Below are 24263 nucleotides of genomic sequence, written 5' to 3'. Positions count from 1 at the left end.
GGTACGAGAAGGGCTGTAAGAGTCAAAAGCACATGAGATGCTGAGAATACAAATAACCCACATAGGAGTGAAGCACTTCACAAACAAAGGACTGTAAGAATCCCCATACCGCAGAAAGGCTGAAAACGGAACCAGGAAGGTTTGCAAGAGACACAAGCCCGCAAGTGCTGGGACCCCATAAACCCAACTTGGGGGTACAGAGAGGGATATCAGAAAGGCTGGGAAAGCCACAGGCCCAGGCTGGGCCGAGGATCCAAACACTCTACAAAAGGGTTTCAGATCTGACAGACAGAAATGATAAACATTACTCTATGTTGTTTTGAACTTTAAAGACCAATACCGAGCCAGAAAAGACACTGGAAACTCCTGACTGCGAGTGGGGGGTCAGAAAACCAGCCAACCTTAATATACTTTAAGAGGGAAACCACCCCTAATATCCTTGAAATGTATGTTACATCTCCTTGTATAGTGTTAGGATAGATGTTAGGCTAGATATGTTTGAACTGAGCACAGCTTTCTTTGTATGACTTTCTAACAAGCATGTATTTGTTTTTTGTTTTTTAACATTGGAACACCCCATAGAGATAGGGTTTGGAGAAGGCCTCATTTAATTTTGAACAACATGTCACTTGGTCCATCTCGTATCTCTAACCTACCACAACTGTTTCGCTCCTGTCCGAGGTGGCGCAAAAGTAGTCGTTGAGATGGCCAAGCCTCATTGTTCAGCGCATACCTATTAATAATGGATCATTGGCGACATCTAACAGCGGTAGCTGGGGGAGAGTTGAGGTGCTGTGGAGCTAATCGCAGCTTTCTCCAGATCACAGATCTCCGTAGGTCATCTGGGGCTCTGGCCAGTCGAAAGCGGTGCTGGTTGTCACACAGAGTGACCTCAAATCTATGTTCAGGTTACACCTGGTCAGAAGTAGTTATTTAGCATGCTTCCATGGTATGACAATATTGCCTTCGAAAATGGAGGTAGCAGACAGGCACGGAAAATAAATCTGCTGAAACTCCTACCTTGGTACTCCACTGAGCCTAGTGGGACCCCTAATAAGCAGGCAGGAATAGTCATGCAGTCATGTCCTGTTCGCAGTACTTCAGCTGTGGTCAGGAATGCGGCTTCAAAATGGGTGCCATCACAGGACAAAGATGTGCATCTTCCCGCATTACAACTGGGAGTTGCTCATGTTATCTCATCCTAAGGGCCAACTGCTTCACCTCACTATTGGAGTTCTGGGAACGGAGAATGAAGGCTTCATGTTGCAATCCCAAGCTCATGGAAACTCGTCTAGAGACAAACCAGTGGGTTTCCGGACAAACAGTGGGGGTTGCAAGTCCAGAAGTGTTGGGAAATCAAATTAGTTCGTAACACTACCAGTCTAACTGAGTCACGACATGCAGGGAAGATTCCTTCATTCCTCTGTGTAAGGAGCCTACAATGATTTCTTATGGGAATTCAGGCCTAACATAATCGCCCTTACTACCTAAAGCTTGAGTATGAAGAAGCCTTGAAGTTCAGTGTCGATGATCAGCATAAACTCAGGACACGCAGTGTGGTTGGGCCTTGCATTCGCCCAAACATTCAAATACACAGCAGTTTGCAACTCGCACCCATTCATAGCACATGCTGCAGGCATGCCAACATCTGCAAAGTCCCATTGAAGCGATTAATCAGATCAGACAGGACCCAGTTTTTTTTCAAAAGCTTTCCATTCTTTCGAGATTTTCATTATCAATGGATACTCACTGCGCATAATCAAAGCCACCGTCAATTACCGCTTTCTTCTCTTCCAGAGTTAAACAAATGTTGACAGCAGCCTAAATGCCCGAGCTAGACCACTTCAACATTTCAATTTGTTTTCACACTGCAAACTTAACTACTAAAGATAGGAAGATTTCTAAAACAGCACGTGCGTTTCCAACTAGTGGAAATAATAAAAGCACAAAACATGCAGTGCAATAGAACGGCTCCAAGGGATGAGACTAGGTAAATTCTAAACCTGACTGACATGCAAGGTATACAGGCATGAGTGCAACATGCATTGTGCAGTTCATTCATGTCATTGTGGTGGTGTGCAAAATGAAGTGGCAGACATGGTACAGCACCATGTACTTGTACTTCATTCATTATTGTGCAGTATACTTTTTGCCAGTTTCTTTGTTGTTTTCATCTCCGCCACTTCTTTTGCAAAGACTTTGAGCATTAGCACACTGCCCTATCTGTAAAATAAACATGTTCTTTGTGACGATACCGCTTCCAATAAAAGACAGCACTCAACTGATTAATAAGCGATAAATAAGGTTATTGAATACAAAGTGAAGCCCTAGGGTTGACAACCTCACAGTATCTCTCTTGAGATCCAAGAGTTATATCAAAATTATTTCCAGCTCCCACCTTTGTTAAGGTGTGATGACTTCCCGTTTCTATTAAGGCTTCTTATGCTTTATTTTCCAGGTAATTGTCCTTTAGTCTCTTTCAGGACACATTAAAAGCAGTAAAATGCCTCTCAGCATCAATAAATGAAAAAGGCCAGTTTGGACAATAAAAGATGTGGGAGGAAAGGCCTCTTTCAATGCATTAGTCATTTGAAACATTTACAAGGAACCCATGTGAAATCAGTATCTTCTTGAAAAGGGTTGTTTGTGATGTCAGCTTGAGGAATCCTCCCACTAGCTGTACTTAGAAAAACTAAGGGCTCGGCACCTCAGGGTGGATCCAACTGCCAAAACCTCAGTCCCCTGGATTCAGCGTCAAGAATGTAATACCCAAACAAAAAATAGCTGCTTGCCTACAGCTGCTGAAGCGCCGGAAAGTGTCAGTAGGCTAGATGAGTGGCATTTAATCACAAAAGATGTGGTCAGCAAACTTGCAAAAATCACATAAAAAGATGGGTCAGAAAAAGTGTACATTGGTGAACAGGTTAACAATAAAAGGGGTGAAAGGGATGAACCACGAGGGATACCACATGGGACTTACTAAAAGGGTGTTGTTCTGGCAAGGAAACCTTAAGGGGAGTGACACAAAGTTGCCAGAAATCAGTTGTGGGTTGTGTCCACTTTCTCACAGTGGGAAATGCAGTGAAGCAGGTTTGGCAGTGCACTGTGGCAAAAGAGGCATACAAATGTATTTAAACCGTTTCCAGTGCCCTAGTTTACCACGTTGAAAGATCTTCCACGATAGACCAGAACCGATGTGTGCCATAAACTGGTCACATTGGGGCTTTCAAATTGTCAGGAGTGGCTTATCATGATGTAGATTTGAATATGGTCACTGCTGTCCTGTTCCAAATGTTTGACTGGGTAGGACACATTTAAAATGGATGCATAGTAGGCATGGTCATCTGGATTAAAAAAAGATTTTTTATGGGGGATCTATTGGTGCTTAGTTTTGGCTAGGCAGAACGCATCCGGGCATTAGGTACATGATGACTGCTTGAAAACGAAGTTCTATGGACCTAAGTTTCAGCAATATTTGGAAGGGTGGGAAAGGGATCCAGTGTGATGGTGTTAACCAACTTGTAAAATTGCTCTTCACAAAGAAGTACAAAGGATAACAATTGGATGCATACTGGCTTTGAGTCAATTACTGGTGTTATAAGCAGATGGTATTCTACGTTTATATCTTGGTACATTTTTATCACATTTTAATGTAACGAAGAAGGGTAATATTATATGGTTTCTTTTTCGTGCGTAGGTTTCATCCAAATAGCTTACATGGAAGTCATTCAGAATTGTGTATAACTACGTTTGAGTTGTGGAGATTTACAGAATAATTTGTCTGCAATGTTCATATCACATCCACGCTTTTTAATAATAATAATAATTTGGCATTTATATAGCGCTAAGAACCCTCAGGTATCTGAGCACTGCTCATTATTACCCACGGTGTGTGGTGCTCATTTATCGACCTTGGAAGGATGAAAGGCTGAGTGTGGCCCCACCGGGATTCGAACCTGCTTAGCACGCTCTGCACAGATGTCAAAGCGAGCGCTCTACTCGCTGTGCCACTTGAGTTGTGGAGATTTACAGAATGATTTGTCTGCAATGTTCATATCACATCCACGCTTTTTAATAATAATAATAATTTGGCATTTATATAGCGATAAGAACCCTCAGGTATCTGAGCACTGCTTATTATTACCCACGGTATGTGGTGCTCATTTATCGACCTCGGAAGGATGAAAGGCTGAGTGTGGCCCCACCGGGATGGCTCTGCACAGATGTCAAAGCGAGCGCTCTACTTGCTGTGCCACTTGACCGGCTGTCATAGGTGGAATATATTGTTCCATTTGCATAGGGCAGGCCACAGGAAAAACAACATTTAAGTTCCAACATCTATTTTTAGGCATTTCCTCTTTTTATTAAAAAAAGAGTGTCCGCAATTCTGCATTACAAGCTTTGGATATCCATGAAAAAACAGAAGAAAAAAAAGAATGGAGACATTGCCGAATGTTTGTTGACATAAAAACAAAAATTACTTTTTTCTTTTTACATTTTTGTTGTTAATAAAGGGGAGAAGACCCCCTGCACCCACCCCTCACTCACCCTCCACCTTAACTAATACCCTTACCCTACCCCACACTCAGGGACGTCATTTCACCAAAATGCCTGGGGTAGTGGAAGTAACATCACATGACCCTTGACCTCTGATGACATCACAGGAAGTGATGTCATGTGCCCCTCCCGTCGCAACATCATGGGAAGCAATAGAATATGACCTTTCACCCCTTTCATGAGTCTAGCAATTATTGTATAGAATTCCAGAAAGACAAATTATTTGTTATTCGTGTTCTTTCTTATTTAGGGTCACTGCTCAAAGTGTTACACTTGTGAAAACCCTTATTTCTTTTTTTTAAGAGGCCTCCACACAAATTCCAGCCACCACAGAAACAAAGAGCCTTGCCACAGCCCAGGACCTTCAATGTAAAAAAGAAAAAAAACGTACTAATAATAACTTTTTCTTTCTTTTTTTTAGGGGTAGCAAGGGAGATCACAGGCGTAGCAAGGGAAATCTCTGGGGTCGCAGTTGCGACCCCTGGTGACCCCAAAATGACATCCCTGGCCATACCTATATTTTTAATGAAAAAGTACCAACATTTCAAAAAAAATCGGTAAAAGAAATATGGACACTTCCACTTTTTTGGTATTAGGTTATTTCGAGGGATACCGGCTTCAATGGGTGAGGCAATGTCTCTTGAGGAGCACTAAATGTCCAGCAGCCCTCTGGGAAGGGTCTCCCCTCCAGCAACACTATTTGAAGCCCCTTGATTTCCTACTCCGGAACAAACCACCATCTCACACTACTTCCGTGGAAAAATTGGCCTACCGTGCCTTTTTCTAGAATAATCTGTGGTGATCGCACTCCACTTAGGAGCAATTCACCATACTTGTATAGGTCATGTTCTTCCTCTTCCACGGGCAGGGTGACCAAGACATCAACCTGCCTTCGATTGCGCCACTCCATCAACCCAGGATTGGAGGGGTGGAATCGGATGCAGCAGGGCACGTTGGAGGATGATGCAGAGCAGGTCCCTAGAACACTCTCTCCTTTGCGAAATGCTCCAGAAGCAGTCCCTTACAACTGGTTATATGTGATTTTACTGACCACAATTACAGTGGTAAATTTTATTGCGGACAAAACACTGAAAAACACTGATTTATTTTTGTTTTTTATAATTTGGGGGGTCCGCAAACCCCTGTTTTTTTAACCTTTAAACACCAACCCAACACATCCGACCCATTTTAACCTCTTACCCCGCTACCCTATATTTATTTAATTCATGTTTGCACTGTTTTACAGTGTTATGGTCCGCTCTGAAATGTACCACTCTATTTTGTTTACAATAAAATGACTGGATACCCTTACAACCACTGCTCTCCAGTATAAATGAAGTAGAGATAAAGTTATTTGATTGTGCCTGCTTCATTATATAACCCCACCAGACACAACACTATAAAGGAGAATTAGACAAGATCACCACTCTTTAGTTAATAAAGAATGGCCAGTTTTGTGTCATTCTAGAAGAACAGTGGATTCCCCAGTCCATCTTGTAAGCAACATGATCAACCAATTCTCTATGCTAGAGCTACAGATTCCACAGATCTCATTGGTGGAAAATTAATTATGCCACCTTAAATGGCCGAAGAGCAATTGGCCCGTCCCTTCTGCTCCTGATAAGCAGCCAGTTTAGTTAGCGTATTGTTTGTCAAATTCAACCCATGCAAATATATACCCAACATCAGCAAAGGCAACCTCTGCGATATCCTGGGCAGCAGAGTAGCCTGGAAGACACGTTTTCAAAGAGGAGTGCTTGACGTGCATTACCTCCAAAGGAGCTCTAATATTACAAGCGAAAGAAGAAATTAAATACAACCAGTGTAAAAAAGGAACCAGATTACCTGCCGAGTGTGCTGCCGTAGGTAGATCCTCTGTAGTGGCCGAGTGAACGTCAGTGAAGGAAGGAGCAATGCTTGGACTTCTGGTGTCCTCAGAGTGGGTGGTCCAGCTGCTTTCAGAATAAAGCGTATGCCTCCTATCAAAACCAGTGGGGGGACCATGGTAGTTAGGTTCTTTAAAGGAAAAGGCTGAAAAATACAGAGGGAATCTTCGGTGACAAAGCTGCACGCAACATCTGTTCCATGGTCTTGAAACGCAACAATAATAACAACAACAAAAAAGGCGTAGTCAAACCACGATTTCAGACCAATAAACGAAAGGGCACCAGATATCCGGAAATGTTGGCCCATCAATGTGATATCATGGCAAACACTAACCATCGTTTTAATATCCATTTCCAGTTTCAATTAATTGCTTTTTAAACTTTTTCTTTAAAGTTAACGAAGGGAACTGTCCTGCAGGAAATAATTAAACAAGCAATTCCACAATCAATTTGTTAAACTGATGACTCACAGCCGCAACACACGATTCTTAGGGCTATAGAAACAACCTACTAAATAACATCCATGAAATGAAAGCAAGCCACGATCTTATGGTAAGGATGGTGAGAGAAAATAACCTGTGAAATAGCTCAGCGTGATAAGGCATCTGCTCTAGAGACCCATGTGCACCTTCAAGGTGACAGGTTTGTGTGGGCAACAGTGCCGTAGACAGGATATGGCATGAGGGGCATGGCCCACCCTTATCACCCCAGGGTCCATCCTACCATTCTTCCCTCAGCAGTGTTCCGAGCAGTTCCTGACAGCTAGTGAGGGCAAACATTTTCTTGTTTGATGCACCACGAAAGTGTTCACCTATTATGTCCAACTGTAAAGTTATGCACGTTAGGAGTAAAACATATTCCCTAGCGGATATGGAGAGAGTGCTGTATTGGAGAGAAAAGAAAAATGCATTATTTAATAAGATTTGGGATAAATTTCTTTTATTGTATTAGACCAGTTTATTGATAGTTTTGTGACTCCTGGGGGTGGGGGGTGTTCTGGTGTATATAGTTTTGATTGGCTTTGTTATGATTATCACATGATGTTATATTATGTACATAATGTTTCTATGTTGTGAATTTTTTTAAAATAAATATTTAAAATAAAAATTATTTTAAAAAAGGAGTAAAAAATAAACTTGCATGCTTGCATTCAAAAACAAGCAAGGTCAATGACAACAGTTTGGACTTTGTGTATGCCTGGGAAAGGCACTTGCCAGGCACTGCCGCAGTGGTATTCACTGGCCATTGATCGTAGCAGGTTCCAAAATGATATATGCCATTTATAACGCACCTATACACAAGTGTTTCAAGGCGCGAAGCGGCAAGGGAGGGGGAAACAGAGGGAAGATAGAGACAATGATACTACTAGGCAAGGTGTCATTCAGATCGCGCAAGTGCGGTGGAAGGGGGAGGAGGAAAAGTGCATAGGGGTGTGGGGACAGTGCAGTACATGGGGTAAAAGAATAAATAAAACAATGAGAGAAGTAGGGCCAGCTGGTAGCAAGGGCAAGTGCAGACATCAGGTGTCAAGTGCTGGTGAGAGACTGTAGGGATACAGAGAACAGTCCCCCCAAGTGCAGGTGTTGCCAGGGAGGCAGTGCAAGTGTGTAACTGGTGGGGGATGGAACCTGGGCCCGAGATCCGAGGGTGGCCAGGTAACCAGTACAGTTTGAGCCCGGAATTCAGCAGGGGAGAGGAGGAGAGAAAGCAGAAGCAAAGAGGAAGGTTTTGAGATGCTTCCGGAACCAGAGATGGTTCTCCTCAAGTCTCAGGGAGGCAGGGAGGCTGTTCCAGAGGGAGGCCCCACCTGAAGAAAGAGATCTAACACCAAATCATTGCTTGGAGAAGCGACTGACCCTGAGGGAGTTGGAGGCGGATGAGCGAAGAGCTCGGGAAGGAAGATATTTAGGAAGAGAGAGTTGCCAGTATTGAGGCCCCAGAAGGCCTTGTGGACAATGCAAAGGATTTTGAACTTAATTCTCGCAGCCACTGGGAGCCAGTGCAGAGATTTCAGTCCTGGAGAGATACGATGCCTGGGCATGAGGCCAAGGACTAGTCTTGCAGTCCTGTTCTGGATGAGTTGCAGAGGGCGGAGAGTAGAAGCAGGCAGATTTAGAAAGAGGCTGTTGCAATAGTCCAGCCTAGAGAGAATCAGAGCTCTGGAGACAGTGAGCTTCTGGGGGAGCTTCTGGGGGAAGGAGAGGAAAGGAAGAATACACTGAGGAGGTGCAGCTGGTAGTGTGACTTCTTAGAGACGTCAGAGATGCGAGGAGAGAAGGAGAGTGTGGAGTTGAAGATGACCCTGAGGTTTTTACCTTTGCAGGTGGGAGCAGGAAGAGGGCCAGGAGAGGCCAACCAGAGAGCGACAGGAAAGGAGGGAGTGGGTGTGCCGATGAGGAGAATCTCAGTCTTACTGGCATTAAGGCAGAGATTGTTGGCGGCACACCACGCCTCGATAGCAGACAGACCGTCAGTGATGAGAGACGGAGAAGAGGTGGCCCATGGTAGACTGAAAATGAGCTGAGTGGCATCCGCATAGCACTGAAAGTTGGGGCAGAGAGCGGCAATGCAGTAGGCAAGAAGTGCCTGGTATTGGTTGAACAGCCAGGGAGAGAGGTTAGACCCCTGGGGGACACCACAGGTAGAGATAGAGATAGAGGAGAGGAAGGACCCAAGTTGGACCTGGCAGGGTCGATCAGAGAGGAAAGAAGTCAGCCAAGCCAGGGCCTGACCGGTGATTCCCAGGTTATCACAGAGACGATTGAGCAGGATGGCATGGTTGACCGTGTCAAAGGCAGAAGAGAGATTAAGTAAGATGAGGACACAGGGGGTGTGGGAATCAAGGTTGGAGATCAGGATGTTCAGGAGAGCAGTTTCAGTGCTTCTGGCAGCTCTGAAGCTAGTCATGTGAACAACCAACAGATTCAGTGTGAAGATTAAGCTGGGAGATGGCCAGCTTTCCCCTGAGTTTGCCCAGGAAGGAAGTGATGGAGATTGGGCAATAGTTAGCTGGGAAGGACCTGTTAGCAGAGGGTATTTTAAGAGGAGGGTGCATAAGGGAGTGCTTCAGGGGGATGGGAAGACTCCAGTGGCGAAGGAGTGGTTGCAGAAGTCGTTAAGAACAGGAGCTAGGGAGTCAATGTGGTCCTTGGTGGTTTTGGAGGCACATGGATGAACCTGTTTTGATGACTTTCATAGATCAGACTTGACTAGAAACATTTTCTGGGGCGAACAGGGGAAAGGTAGAGAAGGAGGGAGGAGAGGTGGACGAAGAAGGGCCAGAGGAAGAGCAGGGAGTAGAGGGGGAGGGAGGAGTAGAGGAAGAAAGAGAGGACAGGATGTCCTGAGTTTTAGAGATGAAATGAGAAGCCAGAGCTGTGCAGAGGGTCTGGGTAGGGACAGGAGATGTAGAGACTGCAGCAGGATTGGCCAGTTCCTTGCAGATTTTAAAGAGTTCAGCCGAGTTGTTAGATGCCGCAGAGACGCGGGCTTGGATGTGGGCTCTCTTCTTGGTGCGGACAGAGAGCCGGTATTGCCTTTAGAGCAAACCACAGGCCAGCTTGTCAGAGGATGAACCAGAAACACGCCATTTTCACTAAGCCACCCTGCACTTGCATTTGAGGGTGACGAGGTCTGAGTCGTACCAGGAATTGCACTTGGCTTTGGGCTTCAAGCAGATCCTCATGACAGAGGCAAGAACATTGAGAGTATCCAATATAGCAGAGTTGAGCATGGAAAGGGCTGTGTCAGGGTGTGAGTCAGCCAATGGGGGAGTGGGGGTGAGAAAGTGGCGGTGAAAGCCTCAACTGACACACGCTTCATGGGTCGGATAACAGAGAAGGTGGGTGGCAGTACTGGAATTAGCTTAGCCTGGGGGGAAGAGAGGGTGAGCTGGGAGGAAAGGGAGAAAGTGATCACTCCAGGAGAAAGGAGTGGTGAGAGGGATAGAAAGGGGAAGGTCTGAGGAGATCAGAACATCCAGAGTGTGCCCTGCAGAGAGAGTCGGCCTAGAAGGGAGAATAGAGAGTGAGAGAGAGTCACAGAGGTCACAAAAGAGTCCAGAGGAAGGACAGCAAGCATCCAGGTGGATGTTATATTCTCCCAGAAGAAGGAGTTTAGTGGTCGAGACCAGGGGGGAAGAGGAAAGGTCCGCCCATTCAGAGAGGAAGGAGGAGATCTGACCAGGTGGCCGATAGATAGTAGCCACAGTAAGGGAGTGGCTAGGAGAGAGAGCCTGCAGACGAGGCATTTGAAAGAGGAGTAGGCCTGCGTAGGAATGACAGAGGCAGCAATTCAATTGGGGAAGATCAGGGCTAAACCCCTCCGGAGCAGTTGGACCTGGGCATGGAGAGTGTCAAAGCTTGTGACAGAGCCAAGTCCCGGTGAGACCTAGAACATTGAGGTCAAGTTCCTCCAGGAGGCGGCAGATTTCAGAGGAGTGTTTGACAGCTGAGCGAGAGTTAGGAGTGGAAATATGGAGAAGGTTGCCGTCCTTCAAAGACTTCCGTGGAGGGGTACAAATCAGAGGTACGCCCTGCGGCGGTGTAGGAGAGGAAGGAGGAGAGGGCAAGGTAGCCAAGGAGGAGACATCAGGGGAAGGCAATGAAGCCGTAGAGGCAAGAGAGGGGACAGCAGGAGAGGGAAGGAAATTGATGAGGCACGGGAATTCTAAATACTTTCACAATGCAATTTTGTTTGAACTCAACTTAATAACACACCTAAGTCTGAGAGTCCGATAAGGGGGGGGAAAGACCTAGGTTTCACAATGCAATTTTAAATACTTTCACAATGCAATTTTGTTTGAAAACAACTAAAAAACACACCCATGTCTGAGAGTCCTATAAGGGGGTAGAAAAGGCCTAGGATTCACAATGCAATTTTAAATAATTTCACAATGCAATTTTGTTTGAACACAACTAAATAACATATCTAAGTCTGAGAGTCCTATAAGGGGGTAAAAGGCCTAGGTTTCACAATGCAATTTTAAAAACGTTCACAATGCAATTGTGTGAGTACATGTGGATCTAATAGCAGTGCCTGGCAAATACTGAATATTCATACACAAGCCAAAGCTGTTGGCTTTGCCAATGCTTTTTTTTAACAGGATTTCACTGAAATACATACATAGTGCTTATACATTGAGTGGATGAGGGCAGACCAGGCCAATATTTATTACACCAGTAGTGGGTTTACAACTTTAATTAAGTCATTAACTCTCAGAAGACTGCTGTGAAAAAAACAGAGTGCAAAGTTTGATGGTAAGGCAGAGTTCCCACAAGGAGGTATTTTTGGGCGCGGAGGGGCAGGAACGGCCATAGGGAATAGCATGGGCATGGGTGGGCAAACACCTTCAAGTTTTGTAGCCTTCCTTATATGCCATTTGTTCCTATATGTATTCTAATCAGTGCTTTAAGTGAGGTAAGAAATTGAGGGGAACTCTAGTTTAGGGGCGTGGCGTGCATGATGGGCGTGGTCTAAGACTTGATGGGCATGACCTAAAGAAGGAGGTGTAGTTCAGAGGCGGCAGAGCTGGCAGTTGAACTCAGCTCAAAGGAAATGTTCAAAATAACTTTTTTAAATTGTGTAATTTCTTTCACGATGCTTCTTTTCCAAACTCCACACTGTACATCAATTCCACTTTAAATCAATTATACGGAAGTGGTGCCACCAAAGGTATGTTATCATTGGCACTTTAACAAGCAGCAGCTTTGCCAATCGTGAACATTACATTGTATACTCTCTCGCCGCATCGACCCCCTCAACTTGTGTAACACCAGGAAATGTGACTTTCTAACGGAGAAAAACGAGCCACACGTTGCGCATGTACTCAATGATCTAATCTGCAGATCACCAAACCCCACTTGAGGCGCCTTTGTCCGTTGGCGAAGCTCGGGCATGGTGAGCTAATCAGAGCAGATTAGATCACCAAGCCCCCAGGTTCGCCGGGGACTGCAACTTCCTCTCGTGAGCCTGGTTTGCAAGCCTCACGAGGGGTCGCAAGAGGAAGTTAGTTTGGGGACGCTGTGACTGACAGAAGTGCCAACAAGGGCTGTCTGACTTAATCATGGCGGGCACATCTCCAGTTGCGACTGCGGCCGTGGTGGGATAATGTGTGCTGCCATGGCGTGGTGGGACCGGGAGTCCCCGGCTCAGCCCCACTTTTTTGGAGACTTCCACGGTCCAGCCCTGGCTGGCCCCAGACCACTTAAAGCACTGATTGTAATGCATAGTTTCGCCTTATAGATGGCGCTAAAATAGCCCAAACTAATGACCACATGATGGAACTTCATCCATATGTTTTGAACTTATTTGAATGCGTTGTACCGGATTTCAAGTTGTGCCATGCAAGGTGAGAAATAATCCAGCAGTGTCTGCCTGCATTGTGTTACACTATGGAAACAGAAAACTCTATATGAATGCCGTAAGTGTGTTGAAATTCTGTCCATGAGGCAATCATAAGCTTTATTTATATGGGCAAAGTCGTCTCAAGACTGCTGTAAAACTGTTGGCTTTTCCAATGCTGTAAAAATAAGTTGCGGATATTATAACACTTATTTTCTGAGGCTAAAATGATGTTACAGATGACGCAAGTTTAGATGCATTTTGTTGGGGGATGAAGGTTGGGCCTTTAAAGGCAAGGCAATGTGCCACGAAGCCAATTGATACCCAGGGAGGCCTCAGAGGCCGAGTTCTTCTGCAAAGAACGGTTGACAGGGCCTGCAGCATAGCTCTCAACTCACAAGCTTTTGGCGGTGTCACCTGCCTTGTAAACAGCTGACTCACCTGCCAAGCCTCCTGCACGCCCATTCGTTTCAATGGGCCTCTCACCTGCCAAAAATAAAATCGGGGGTTTTCACCCGACTTTGCGACACAAATGGTTGAGAGCTATGCTCCAGTGCAAGTGAGAAGTCCAATTACTCATGAACTGTAGCCGCCAAATGATAGCGCTGACCAAACGTAGAACGGAATGTGCTCGGATTTCTAAAAGCTAAAACATGAGAAAGGGCAAACGTGGGAGCTGTCATTTAATAGAACAGTGTAATTATTCAAGCTCTCTCTCACCACGAAGGACTCGAGAGACGGAAGCTTCGCAAGGCAGTGCACGTATTGCTTCACCACTGCCTCATCGACGAGTGGGAAAGAAGATGGACGCCAGGGGGAAAAGTGACGTCTTCGGCGTTAGCGCGAGGCCTCGGCCGCAGCGCACTTCCAACTGAAGCCGGTAGCACGCGCGCCTTCTCAGCATTCCACGTGTCAGCACGGCTTCTACGACGTAACAGCCGCCCCTCACAGGAAAGTTCTCATGGTGGGACGCATCAGAAAATGGAACGTAACATTTCAAGGACCTTCAAATGTCTGGTGCCAGCAGTCAGGTGTTTGGTCTAATCAAACTATGACTATTGCAGCTCCAACATGACCTTTTGTCTACAAATACAGCCCCCCACACCCCTCTCACCACCACACACGCTTTGCAAATTCTATGGCTAGACAGGAGGCTCCTATTATGCATTCAATCTTTACTCTGAAACCACAGCAGCAAAGAAAAAACTTTTACAAACAAAAAAGTTGTAAAGAACAGAACTAAATAAGAGTTCAATGTCAATGTAAGGGAGCTCCCCAATCCATCATGGAGGACAGGTCATGCCCTCCATTACTCTAAACCCAACTCCTCTTTCTTTGCTGCTGGTGCCACAGTTAAGTTACTCCTTATAGTCCTTTCTTTACTGTGCTGCCTTGGCTATTTTGTTTTCAGTGTGTTCTCTGTGGAGTGTTTGCTTTCATAGCCTCCTCTTGTGAGGAAGTGTACCAGTGTTTTTTCACTTTTAACCAGAATGTATTTATTTGTTTAAGGCAGTTGCCTCAGACCTACTGTTCCTCTCAGCTGCCCACCACGTGTTTGCTTTCATAGCGTCCTTGTGTGAGTAAATGTACAATTGTTTTTCACTTTTAACCAGAATGTATTTATTTGTTTAAGGCAGCTGCCTCAGACCTACTGTTCCTCTCAGCTGCCCACCGCGCGTGCCGTGCTTTTGAAGCACTCACTTCAGGCGGTCGCGGGCGGGTGTTGTTTATCTACAAGACCCCCGACCCCAATTTAAGAGCACTGCGGCTCAGCGTGTTCTTGTCATTGTGGTGTAGGTTTATTACACCAGGAATTAATTACACGCTGCTCGCGTGTTTGTGTTGCTTTGTTCCCCTTATCAGTGACGCTCGCTGCCTCTCAAGAAGCTAGGCTTTAGGCTCGCAGCGCGTCACTATAATGTGGTAGTATAGAAGGATTTTATCCCACGCTGCTTGCATGTTTGTTTCTTTAGCTTGGATTCCTTATCAGTGACGCGCACAGCCTGTCAAGCTAGGCTTCAGGCTCGCAGCGCGTCACTGTGAATTTGTAATGAAGAAGGAATTAATTGCACGCTGCTCGCGTGTTTGTTTGTTCTCCCTTATCAAGAGCGCGCGCGGCCTGTCAAGAAGCTAGGATTCAGGCCCGCAGCTCGTCACTGTATTTTTCTAATACAAAGTTGATTTATGGCGCGCTGCTCGCGTGTTTGTTTATTTTAGCCTTCCCTCATTTTCAGTGATGTAGGTTGGATAGGGGGCATTTCTTACACATATTTACAAATATATATATATATATTTAGAGGTTTTAGGACGTGGTAAGGAGCTGGGCCCAACAACATGAGGTCCTGAGTTGAAATTTTCTGTGGAACTTAATGTTTTTAGTTTATTTTAATTTTATTTCAATTTATTAAAGTGTTGACGGAGTGTAACGCCCGACCCTGGTGCAAACCTTTCAAAAGCTTGGCTTCAGGTTTTGCACAGGGGGGGGGGAACGCCTTTTGTAAGGCAACTTCAGGTCTTGCTGGCAGGGGTGGACTGGGAACTAAAAAAGGTCCGGGAAATAATTTCTGGGGACCAAAAGAGGTCCTGGAGATAATGTACAAAAGAGGCCAAAGGTGCAGAGACCCTCCGGGAAATCCACAGAGTTCCCTATAGGCCAGTCCACCCATGCTTCCTGGCAAGAACGCGCAGTACGCGGGGTGATTTCCATAGCCACACTTAGGAACACAAATGGTTTGGTTTTCAGCATGTTTTAAGAAGATGAATGTATTTATATCTTTATGGGTATTTTCTTCTGGAAGAGTTTTGGCACAGCTGGTTTGTCTTGAGGTAGGCATATCATGACCTGCTCGGTTTCTGGCTTTGACAGCATTATTCGGCGAGGTTAACCCCTCGTCTGCTGCTGAGTGCCACACCCTGCTAGGGTGAGCAGCTTGGAGGTGCGCTTGCACAATATCTTTTTCTCATTTTCCCCTCTATTTCAACCAGAATATGAGATGTTTTGTGGATTTTAACCCTTTCCTGCAGGGTTTGTGGTTATATATTAAGAGCCATAATAGAATTTTCATTTTTTCTTCTAATAAAAGTGAGATTTTCTGGTTTCAGCTCTTTACGTACATTGGCTAACTAATATTTTCACAGGGCAACTCAGTCCTTCGCTCATCATTGCCCCTCTGTCCCTTTCCCCCCCTTTTTCCCTCCTAGGCTAGCAGGGAAAGGAATAGGATTAATACTGACAGTTCCTTTTTGGATTTGGTAACGGTTACCCGCAGTTCCTTTTTCTTTTCCTATATTGATAACATAGTGGCCTGGGGGTTTTACCTCCAGAAAAACGGCTAATTAAACTTCGATCCCCCATTTTTGGTGGTCCTCTTCCTGGATTAGACTGCTTCAGGTTATCCTTTGGGTCCAAATAAAGGGGCAGGGCCCAGGAATGGGGGTAAATAAGACTTTGAGGATTGTCAAGGAAGGTTATAGAATGTTCTGGGTCAGATCACCCAGACTTTGGTTCTGGTTTGGCCTGTTGATGTGTGGGTACCTGCGGAGATAGACGTTAGGGATGGTTAGCCTGCTAGACATCATTAACACCTTTATTTCTACGGAACAGAGTAAGTACTTTTCTCATGTGCCTTCATCCCATTTGAACATTAAGTAAGGTTGCTTTCTTTGGGATATTGCCTCTCAGGGGATTAGAGCCAGCACCTTTCACTGTTTTTCTGGGCTCTTCCCGTCCTCGACAAAGCGCATCAAGAGGTGCGCATTATTACTCCTCTGCTCGAGGGGTTTGTACACAAATCTATTGGCTACTTTGCCGGCAGGGGTCTTGCTTGACCTAGAGTATCTCCTTAATGCCTCATGTGATGGCCAGAGTATTCTTGGAGTATTGGGTATTTCCTCCCCTTTTTGTCTGTTTCCCGTGCCTCCTTCCCTAGAGCTTAGTAAGGCAAGCGGAATATGATAGTGTAGATGTAATTGACCTCATAGGTTCTCAGTTGTGAACGCAATAACTATGCTCCCACTACATGGGGGGGAGAAGGAGGGGGGATTTTTTGTCCAATATAATGATCTTGCAAGCTCTAACATCTATTGGTATACATCTTTAAATGGAAGGGTTTATTATCTTATGGGCGCCCTTCTCCCGGCGGATGGTATGATAAAGTGGGACCTCAGGGATGAGGGATAGGTGTTTCCTCTGTTTCCTCCTCATCACAAGTCTTATCTTAGTTCCACTGATGGGTTAAGCTTAGTATTGTCCTCCCTTCGGTATGGCCCTTTCCCCATTGGTCTGATGCTTCATCAGGTTAATAAAACTAGTGATATCTCTTCTCAGTTCCAAGGAGGGTTTTCGGATAATTTTTTCTTTGTCGTCAGTTAGCGGTGTCCCTTCTGCAATTATGGGGTTGTTTTGTTATGAGTACTAGTGATTAGAAAGCACTTCTGGATAGCAGTCTCTCTTTCGTAAGAAAGTAATCCATCTTCCTTTGATGGGAGTTTTTTCCCTCAGTTAACTAACATGGATGGGCAGATGGTCAGTTCCAGCTGAGTCATAGTTATAATTTCCCTCGTAAGGTTCTGTTGTTTCACACTTTGGTTTCTGTTTCCTGAGGTCACATTTGTGCTCCTTCAGTGGCTCAAGCTTATCAATGCCTAGAACGGCTCGGCCCCTTTCCTGTTCCCTCTCCGGGGGTCTTTCCAGGGTCAAATACCAACAGTTTGGGCTGAGGATGTAAGGATGGGACATCTTTTCACAGGCGGAGGTTGTCCTCTTTAGGGAAGAAACTGCTTGCCAGCAGTCTGGAGTTGTTAGCAGACTCTCTTGCAGTCAGGAGTTTTTCTCTAGGTTCTAGGTCAGACATCTCCAGGACAGGAACAACGTAATGTTAGACATGACTCTCTTGGCCAAGATGTTGTACGTTTGGGTTACAATTTAGTGGTTCTTTTCCTTGTCCCTTACATGCTAGGTTCCCGGGCTTGAGGTTAGAATTTGGATCCCAGTGTACTTCCTTCAGACTGTTTCCTACTGGGTTGGTTGTTTCCTGGTAGTATAGTTCCCTCCTTTGCCAGGATAGCAATAGTTTTTTGGTTCAGCTGCGCATGCAATTGACATAGCTGGCGTGAGCCTGCGCAGGGGGTTGCTCCCAGCCTTATAGGAATCTACAGTGGGGTTTACTGGAATAGTTCCTCTCCACCCGTGGCCTATCTCTGTTCTGAAGTGGGTATACTATGGATAGGCAGTGTCTGGTCTGCAGGGCCTTCAGGTCCTTTAGTTGGGACTCCAAATAAGCTAGGTGTTTTTTCTTCTAGGAGACGTTTACATCGTGTCCGACTAGTGCATTTTGTTTTATAAGGAAGGGTTGTCTGGGCTACAACTGCTGCTTCCAAGTTATCCAGGTGGTATATTTCTTCCTGTTAAAATGTTTTCCGATTTCAGGCCACTAGATATGGACAGTTTAATGTCTCCCTAACAGTAGGGGTAGCGTAGGGTTTCCACCTCCTATTATAAGGGTTTTTTCCACAACATTTTGATGTATGAGTTATTAAGTGTTTTACAATGTTTCAGTGGGATTACAGGGGGTCTTAGTATCCTAATACCTCTCAGCTGCTTTACTGTGGGAACACTTTGCGGGGTCCCTTGCCCCTTTGACCAAATGGAATAAGTAGGTTATTCAGAAAAAAGGGTAGTAATTCTCTTTTGGTTCTTCAATTAAACATGCTTTGGTGTTTAGGATTTTTCCTGAGGGGAGGGAAAAAGTTATCAAGCAGCTGATTGGTCAAGGGAAGAATAATTGGAATAATTTATTATCACGAGTATAATAATAATGTTGGGATTGATGTGATGCAAGGGCTTTAAACTTGCATAATAGGAGCCTCTTGTCTTGCCATAGGATGACTAATCCCCCTCACTAACGTGAGAAGGGGGTTTAGATTCTATTAAAGACAAAGAGGCAAGTATTAACCCTCCCTCCCACCCTTGATATAATATGTTATGGCATTTATAGCGCGCCTATGCACAGGTGTTTCAAGAAAGAACATGTTTTGGTTTGCTGTTATTCCCATCCACCCACCCTTCTTGCTTGTTGTTCTTACAGCTACGAGTTGAGGTTCTGATCAGGAGTGTGACTCGCAGTTTCAAGATGTGGAGTGCGTGGTGCGAGAGCTTCGCTGGATTTGTCGCCATCGTTTATCATCTGATCTGTGCAGTGGACGTCTGGTTCAAGACAGCTACAGAAAGAGGAGTTGGGTTTAGAGTAATGGACTTATATAAGGAAGGGTCCCTGCTCATTGGTCTCCTGCAGGGCATGACCTGTCCTCCATGATGGATTGGGGAGCTCCCTTACAATGACATTGAACTCTATTTAGTTCTGTTCTTTACAACTTTTTGGTTTGTAAACGTTTTTTCTTTGCTGCTGTGGTTTCAGAGTAAAGATTGAATGCATAATACTCGCCTCTTTGTCTTTAATAGAATCTAAACCCCCTTCTCACGTTAGTAAGGGAGATTAGTCATTCTATGACAAGACAGGAGGCTCATATTATGCATTACAATCTTAACTCTGAAACCACAGCAGCAAAGAAAATAACTTGTACAAACAAAAAAGTTTGAAAACAGAACTAAATAGAGTTCAATGTCAATGCAGGAGGGGGCTCCCCAATCCATCATGGAGGACAGGTCATGCCCTACAGAAGACCAATGAGCAGGGACCCGTCCTTATATAAATCCATTACTCAAAACCCAACACCTCTTTCTTTGCTGCTGACACCACAGCTAAGTCACTACTTTTAGTTGTGCTTTGCATGCTGGTGAATAATTATCAAACTGTTAATTTAATATGTTTATATGTTGTAGTTTACTGGTCTACGTTATATATACTTGCTGGGTTTCACTTTCTAAACATTGCGTTTATATTGTCTCTTTGATGTTTTTACCCAACGCGCGCGGGCCTGTTAGGAGCTTTAGCTTCAGGCCGATGCGTGTGGGTCTCCGGCAAGTAGCTAGGGTTTGGAGGGTGGCGCTGAGCGTCCCGCTCGCTCCATTCCCTTTAAGCGGTTTAGCGTTCCAGTCCGCGCATGCGGCTGGGTTTTGTTTTATATTTGGGGCCGAGCAGCCCTTCTGCTCCAAGCCGTGCGGGTGGCTTTGTGTTGGCGGTTGGCCCACCCTCTCATTTCTCCGCGCTCCTGTCATGTAAATACAGAGTGTATTTACGGCACGCTCCCCGTTTCATTTCATTTCTTTATTTTCTTTGATGTCTTACTAGCTCAATGTCTGTGGCGCAGCCAATACGCATTGTGACTGGTATCTGAAAAGTTGGCGGCTCGAGCCAATCCTCATACATGAACATTTTGGGAAAGTGTTATGAAATTAAATTATAATTTTAACGGAGGCGCACGGCCCTCTTTTTGTTGGTATGACACTTTCAGTGAACATATTACAGCGTGCAGCTGTAACTTTCTTTTATGTTGAAAAGCCTCTATGTTTTTCTTTATTTATATATGTATATGGGTATGTTGTTTCTGCTTTAACCTGGCCCTTAATTGTGGGGAAGTATAAGGAAGGCTTCTGTTTCAGCACAGAAGCAAGATGGCTCCATAAGGAGGCTGCAGGTTTACCATGCAGAGGGACCAGGGTTCTCTTCCCGCCATTGGCAGGGTGCACATATGGATGTATATGTGGAAATATGTATATATATTTGAAACTTGACTTTTTATTTGTTCAAATTAAACTCTATATTGACACTAGTTCGCCTCCTCAAGAGTCTTATACGCTGCCAATCAGCTGTTTTATTTATTTATTTATTTAATTATTTCTTTATTCATTTATTTAAGTGCTGCGCAGGGCATAGGTGATTTGCCTTCAATGTAGGTGCCACAACCGGTTCGTTTCAGGTTCTGCCTGAGTTGTAATGCGAGGTTAACCCCTTGTGTACTGCTGGTTACCACACCCTGCTGGGGTGAACAGTTTGAGGTACACTTGTTCAGTGTATTCCTCCCTTAAACTTGGTTTAGATGCTGCTAGTAGCAGAGGTCATTATCTTCCCTGGAAAGGTGCCGTCACCAGCTCGGTGGCAGGCTTTGCCTGTGTTTTTCTGCGAGGTGACCCCTCGTATACTGCTGGTTCCACACCCTGCTAGGGTGAGCAGTTTGAGGTAGACTTGCTCAGTGTATTCCTCGCTTAAAGTCGGCAACTTTGTTTGTGTGCTGCATATGGCGTTGGTGATTACCTTAACTGTTTGTTTGCCATAACCTGCTCGGTTATAGGTTCTGCTTGAGTTCTAATGCGAGGTTACCCCTCATGTACTGCTGGTCATCACGGGCGAGCAGTTGGAGGCACACTTGCTCAGTGTATTCTTCCCTTAAGGTCGGCAGTTTGTTTAGATGCTGAATATGGCAGATGTCATTATTTCTTCTGTAAGCGTGCCATAACCTGCTCGGTTTCAGGCTTTGCCTGGTCTCTACTGCGAGGGGCGCCCTTGTGTACTGCTGGTTGCCTCACCCTGCTAGGGTGAGCAGTTAAGGTGCACTTTGCTCAGTGAACTCTTTTGCTAAACAATATGTTTAAGTGATGACTGGAACACATTTGCGTTTTCAGAATTGTCAGTAGCCTGGATAGCTCAGTAGGTATCAGCTTCTATAAAGGCCGGGGGTTCGGACCCCTGTGAGGGCGTAACCCCTCTTCCTTGGATATTTTATATTTTATATTATTTTATTTATTTATTAAGTACTCTAAAGAAAAGAGTGTGTGGAGGTAGTTTTAAACAGACTAATGTGGGGGGTTGTACCATTCCCCTCTAGCCATCAATCTGGTGTTAACCTTCGTCTTTTAGTGAAACTTTGTCACTCTTTACCTTAGTTAGTTTCAGGACAACTCAGTCCTTTCCTTAGGTTTTTGCTTTCCCCAATAACAATTGCTCCACCCAATACCCGTGTTGCTTAAGCTACGGAATTTTCTCTCGACATGAGGAAGAAAGAATGATGCGTTATGCCCCTATTGAGGTCTGCAGGGCTTGAGGCTCTCTTTAGTGGTGGCATGGTTTCACTTGCTATTTGTCCCATTATGAACATTCATTATACTATTTGGACTATTGGTGGAGAAAAGGTCAGCTCGGGGGTATCTGTTCAGTTTTGTTGCAAGGCAAGTTGGGCAACCATGTTCTAATTGGATGGAGTGTTGGAAACACTTGCTGGTATCAGATGGACGAGTTGCCAAATAATAACTTTCTTGCGCCTGCCCCATGGGTTTCCTCCCAAAGCTTGGCCTATTGTTCAGCTAACCGTCTAGCAGCGTGTTGCAATTTCTCCTCTGCTCGCGGAGTACAAGCAGGCTTCTGTACCCTCAATAGAGTTGTTTAGCCTCTATTGGTTATATATATATTTTTTTCTACAGTGCAGCGAATAGAGTGCTGGCTTTCACAGCCATGCTGAGCCTACTGATGCAGGTTCCTAACTTGGAAAGGTCTAAATTAGTCTTTCATCCTACTGCAATCGATAAGTAAACACCGCACACCACACACTGTTGGTAGTAGTGATGAGCAAAACTAGTATACCTGAGGGTTCGTAGCACTATATAAGTGCTATTTTTGCTATGGGCAATGTGCTTAATATTTTTCTTTCCCCTGATTCCCTTAGGGGCCAGTTCAGCCTCGCGCGCATACAGAGACTCAGACCTCAGGGTTGGAGGGGATAGTGGTCCAAGTATTCTTTCACAACCTTTCATTTACGTGGCATGATAATTACCCCAGAGTCCTTTTCCCCCTCATTCCCCTGCCTGCCATCCTTGGGGGAGATTGCATCATAATATTACACCTCTTGGAGTAACACCCGATGGTTTCTGTTTTTCCTTTTACAGGAGTTCTGTCTCATGACCAGTGCAGACTCGCACTGAGCATTTCCCTCCCGTCAGTTTACTTTCCTTTGCGCTAATTCCTGGTATTTCAATAAGTTAATCGGAGCCCCTTCCACGGTCAGGGGGTTGGTCAGAAGTGCGAGAGTGTATTTATTTATTTTAAAGGTGTAAAGTAGGGCTTTAGCGTGGTCCTCAGGGTAGCCTTCTTCCGGGTTGCAAGGTTTTCCTTAGATAAGTGGGGGAGGGTTCTCCTCCTTTTGTAAGGCTCAATATCCCTTGGTGGGATAGAGGGGTCTGAAAGCGCTGCTAATCTCCCATCCAAGTTATTACGACCCTCTTATCACAATGCGTTCCAACGTCTCTACATTAACTATCAGAAGGTGTCTGTCAGTGCGTTTCCCAGAGGGCTGGGATATATGACAATGCATTACTTACCGTAAAAGCATTTCTGATGGTTGTATCTGCTTAGATTCACATGCTGTGCATAGGTCCGACATCCAGTGGTCACTGCAGAGTATTGCATTTTGTTTTTCGTAGTCGAAAAGGGGACGTCGACAAGGTGTGTCTGTAACACTATCCCTATAGTGACGTGCGTTGTACCCATAATCCCTCACGCGTCGAGGTCCCTCTGTTTGTATTTTTCTGCCCTGAGGGAGCCTTCTAGACGTGAGTGAGTACAGAAAAGAGAGATATAGAAAAGGATGTCTATGTTCCTTCCATCCGAGCGGGGAGGAAGGGTGGGCGCATGTGAATCTAAGCAGATACAACCATCAGAAATGCTTTTACGGTAAGTAATGCATTGTCTTCTGATCTTTGTTAATCTGCTTAGAATCACATGCTGTGCATAGACTAGCGAGCAGTACCCGGAGTTGGAAGTGGGTTGTGAGAAGGAACAGTAGAGAAAAGATGTCTTAATACTGCTTGTCCCACCTGGGAATCAGATCTAGAGTGGGCATCTAGACAGTAGTGTTTTGTAAAGGTGTGTACAGAACTCCAGGTTGCCGCTTTGCAGATGGACTCAAGGGGAACATTTGCAATGAATGCTATGGATGCCCCAGTGCCTCGAGTAGAGTGTGCTCTTGGCTTGAAGGGTAGTTCTCTCTTAGCAAGAGTGTAACAGAGAGTGATGCATTGTACACTCCATCTAGATATAGTGAATTTTGAAAACTGCATCTCCTTCTCTTCCTGCTGCCACCGAGACAAAGAACTGATTAGTCTTTCTCAGTGGACTAGTTCTTTCCATTTAAAACATGACAGCTCTGCGCACATCAAGTGTATGCAGGCTTTTTTCTCCTAGATTTGAAGGATTTTGAAAGAACGTTGGTAGTTCTATAGACTGGTTGACATGGCATTTGGAGATGAATTTCGGTGCGAACCTTGGGTGTGTGCGTAGAACCACTTTATCCTTGTGAACTGTTACAAAGGGGTCTAAAACCGAAAGGGCCTGTAGTTCACTTACTCTCCTAATGGAGGTAATAGCTATTAGGAAAGCAGTCTTAAGAGTGAGATCTTTAAGAGTTGCCTTGTGCATGGGTTCAAAGGGTGACCCCATAAGCCTGGTGAGTACCACATTTAGATCCCAGCCGGGAGCTGGGTTTGCTATTGGAGGGTGTATTCTCTTTACCCCTTCCATGAAGGCTTTG

The 24263-nt window shown here is 45.0% G+C and overlaps 1 protein-coding gene across 2 annotated transcripts in view; it reads right to left on the bottom strand.

The window, feature by feature from the left end:
• The window catches only part of STON2 (stonin 2), a 991146-nt gene that overhangs the window by 596381 nt on the left and 370502 nt on the right, over positions 1-24263 (bottom strand). For both annotated transcript variants that reach the window (XM_069637853.1, XM_069637852.1), the window contains one exon: positions 6403-6588. In XM_069637853.1, the coding sequence (XP_069493954.1) occupies positions 6403-6588 (186 nt within the window). The remainder of the gene's footprint in view (positions 1-6402; positions 6589-24263) is intronic.

Source organism: Ambystoma mexicanum, chromosome 14, assembly GCF_040938575.1.
Source record: "Ambystoma mexicanum isolate Mex_15411 chromosome 14, UKY_AmexF1_1, whole genome shotgun sequence".
Lineage (NCBI taxonomy): Eukaryota > Metazoa > Chordata > Amphibia > Caudata > Ambystomatidae > Ambystoma > Ambystoma mexicanum.
The sequence above is the reverse complement of the archived record's forward strand: the minus strand, read 5'-3'. Positions and strand labels throughout refer to the sequence as shown.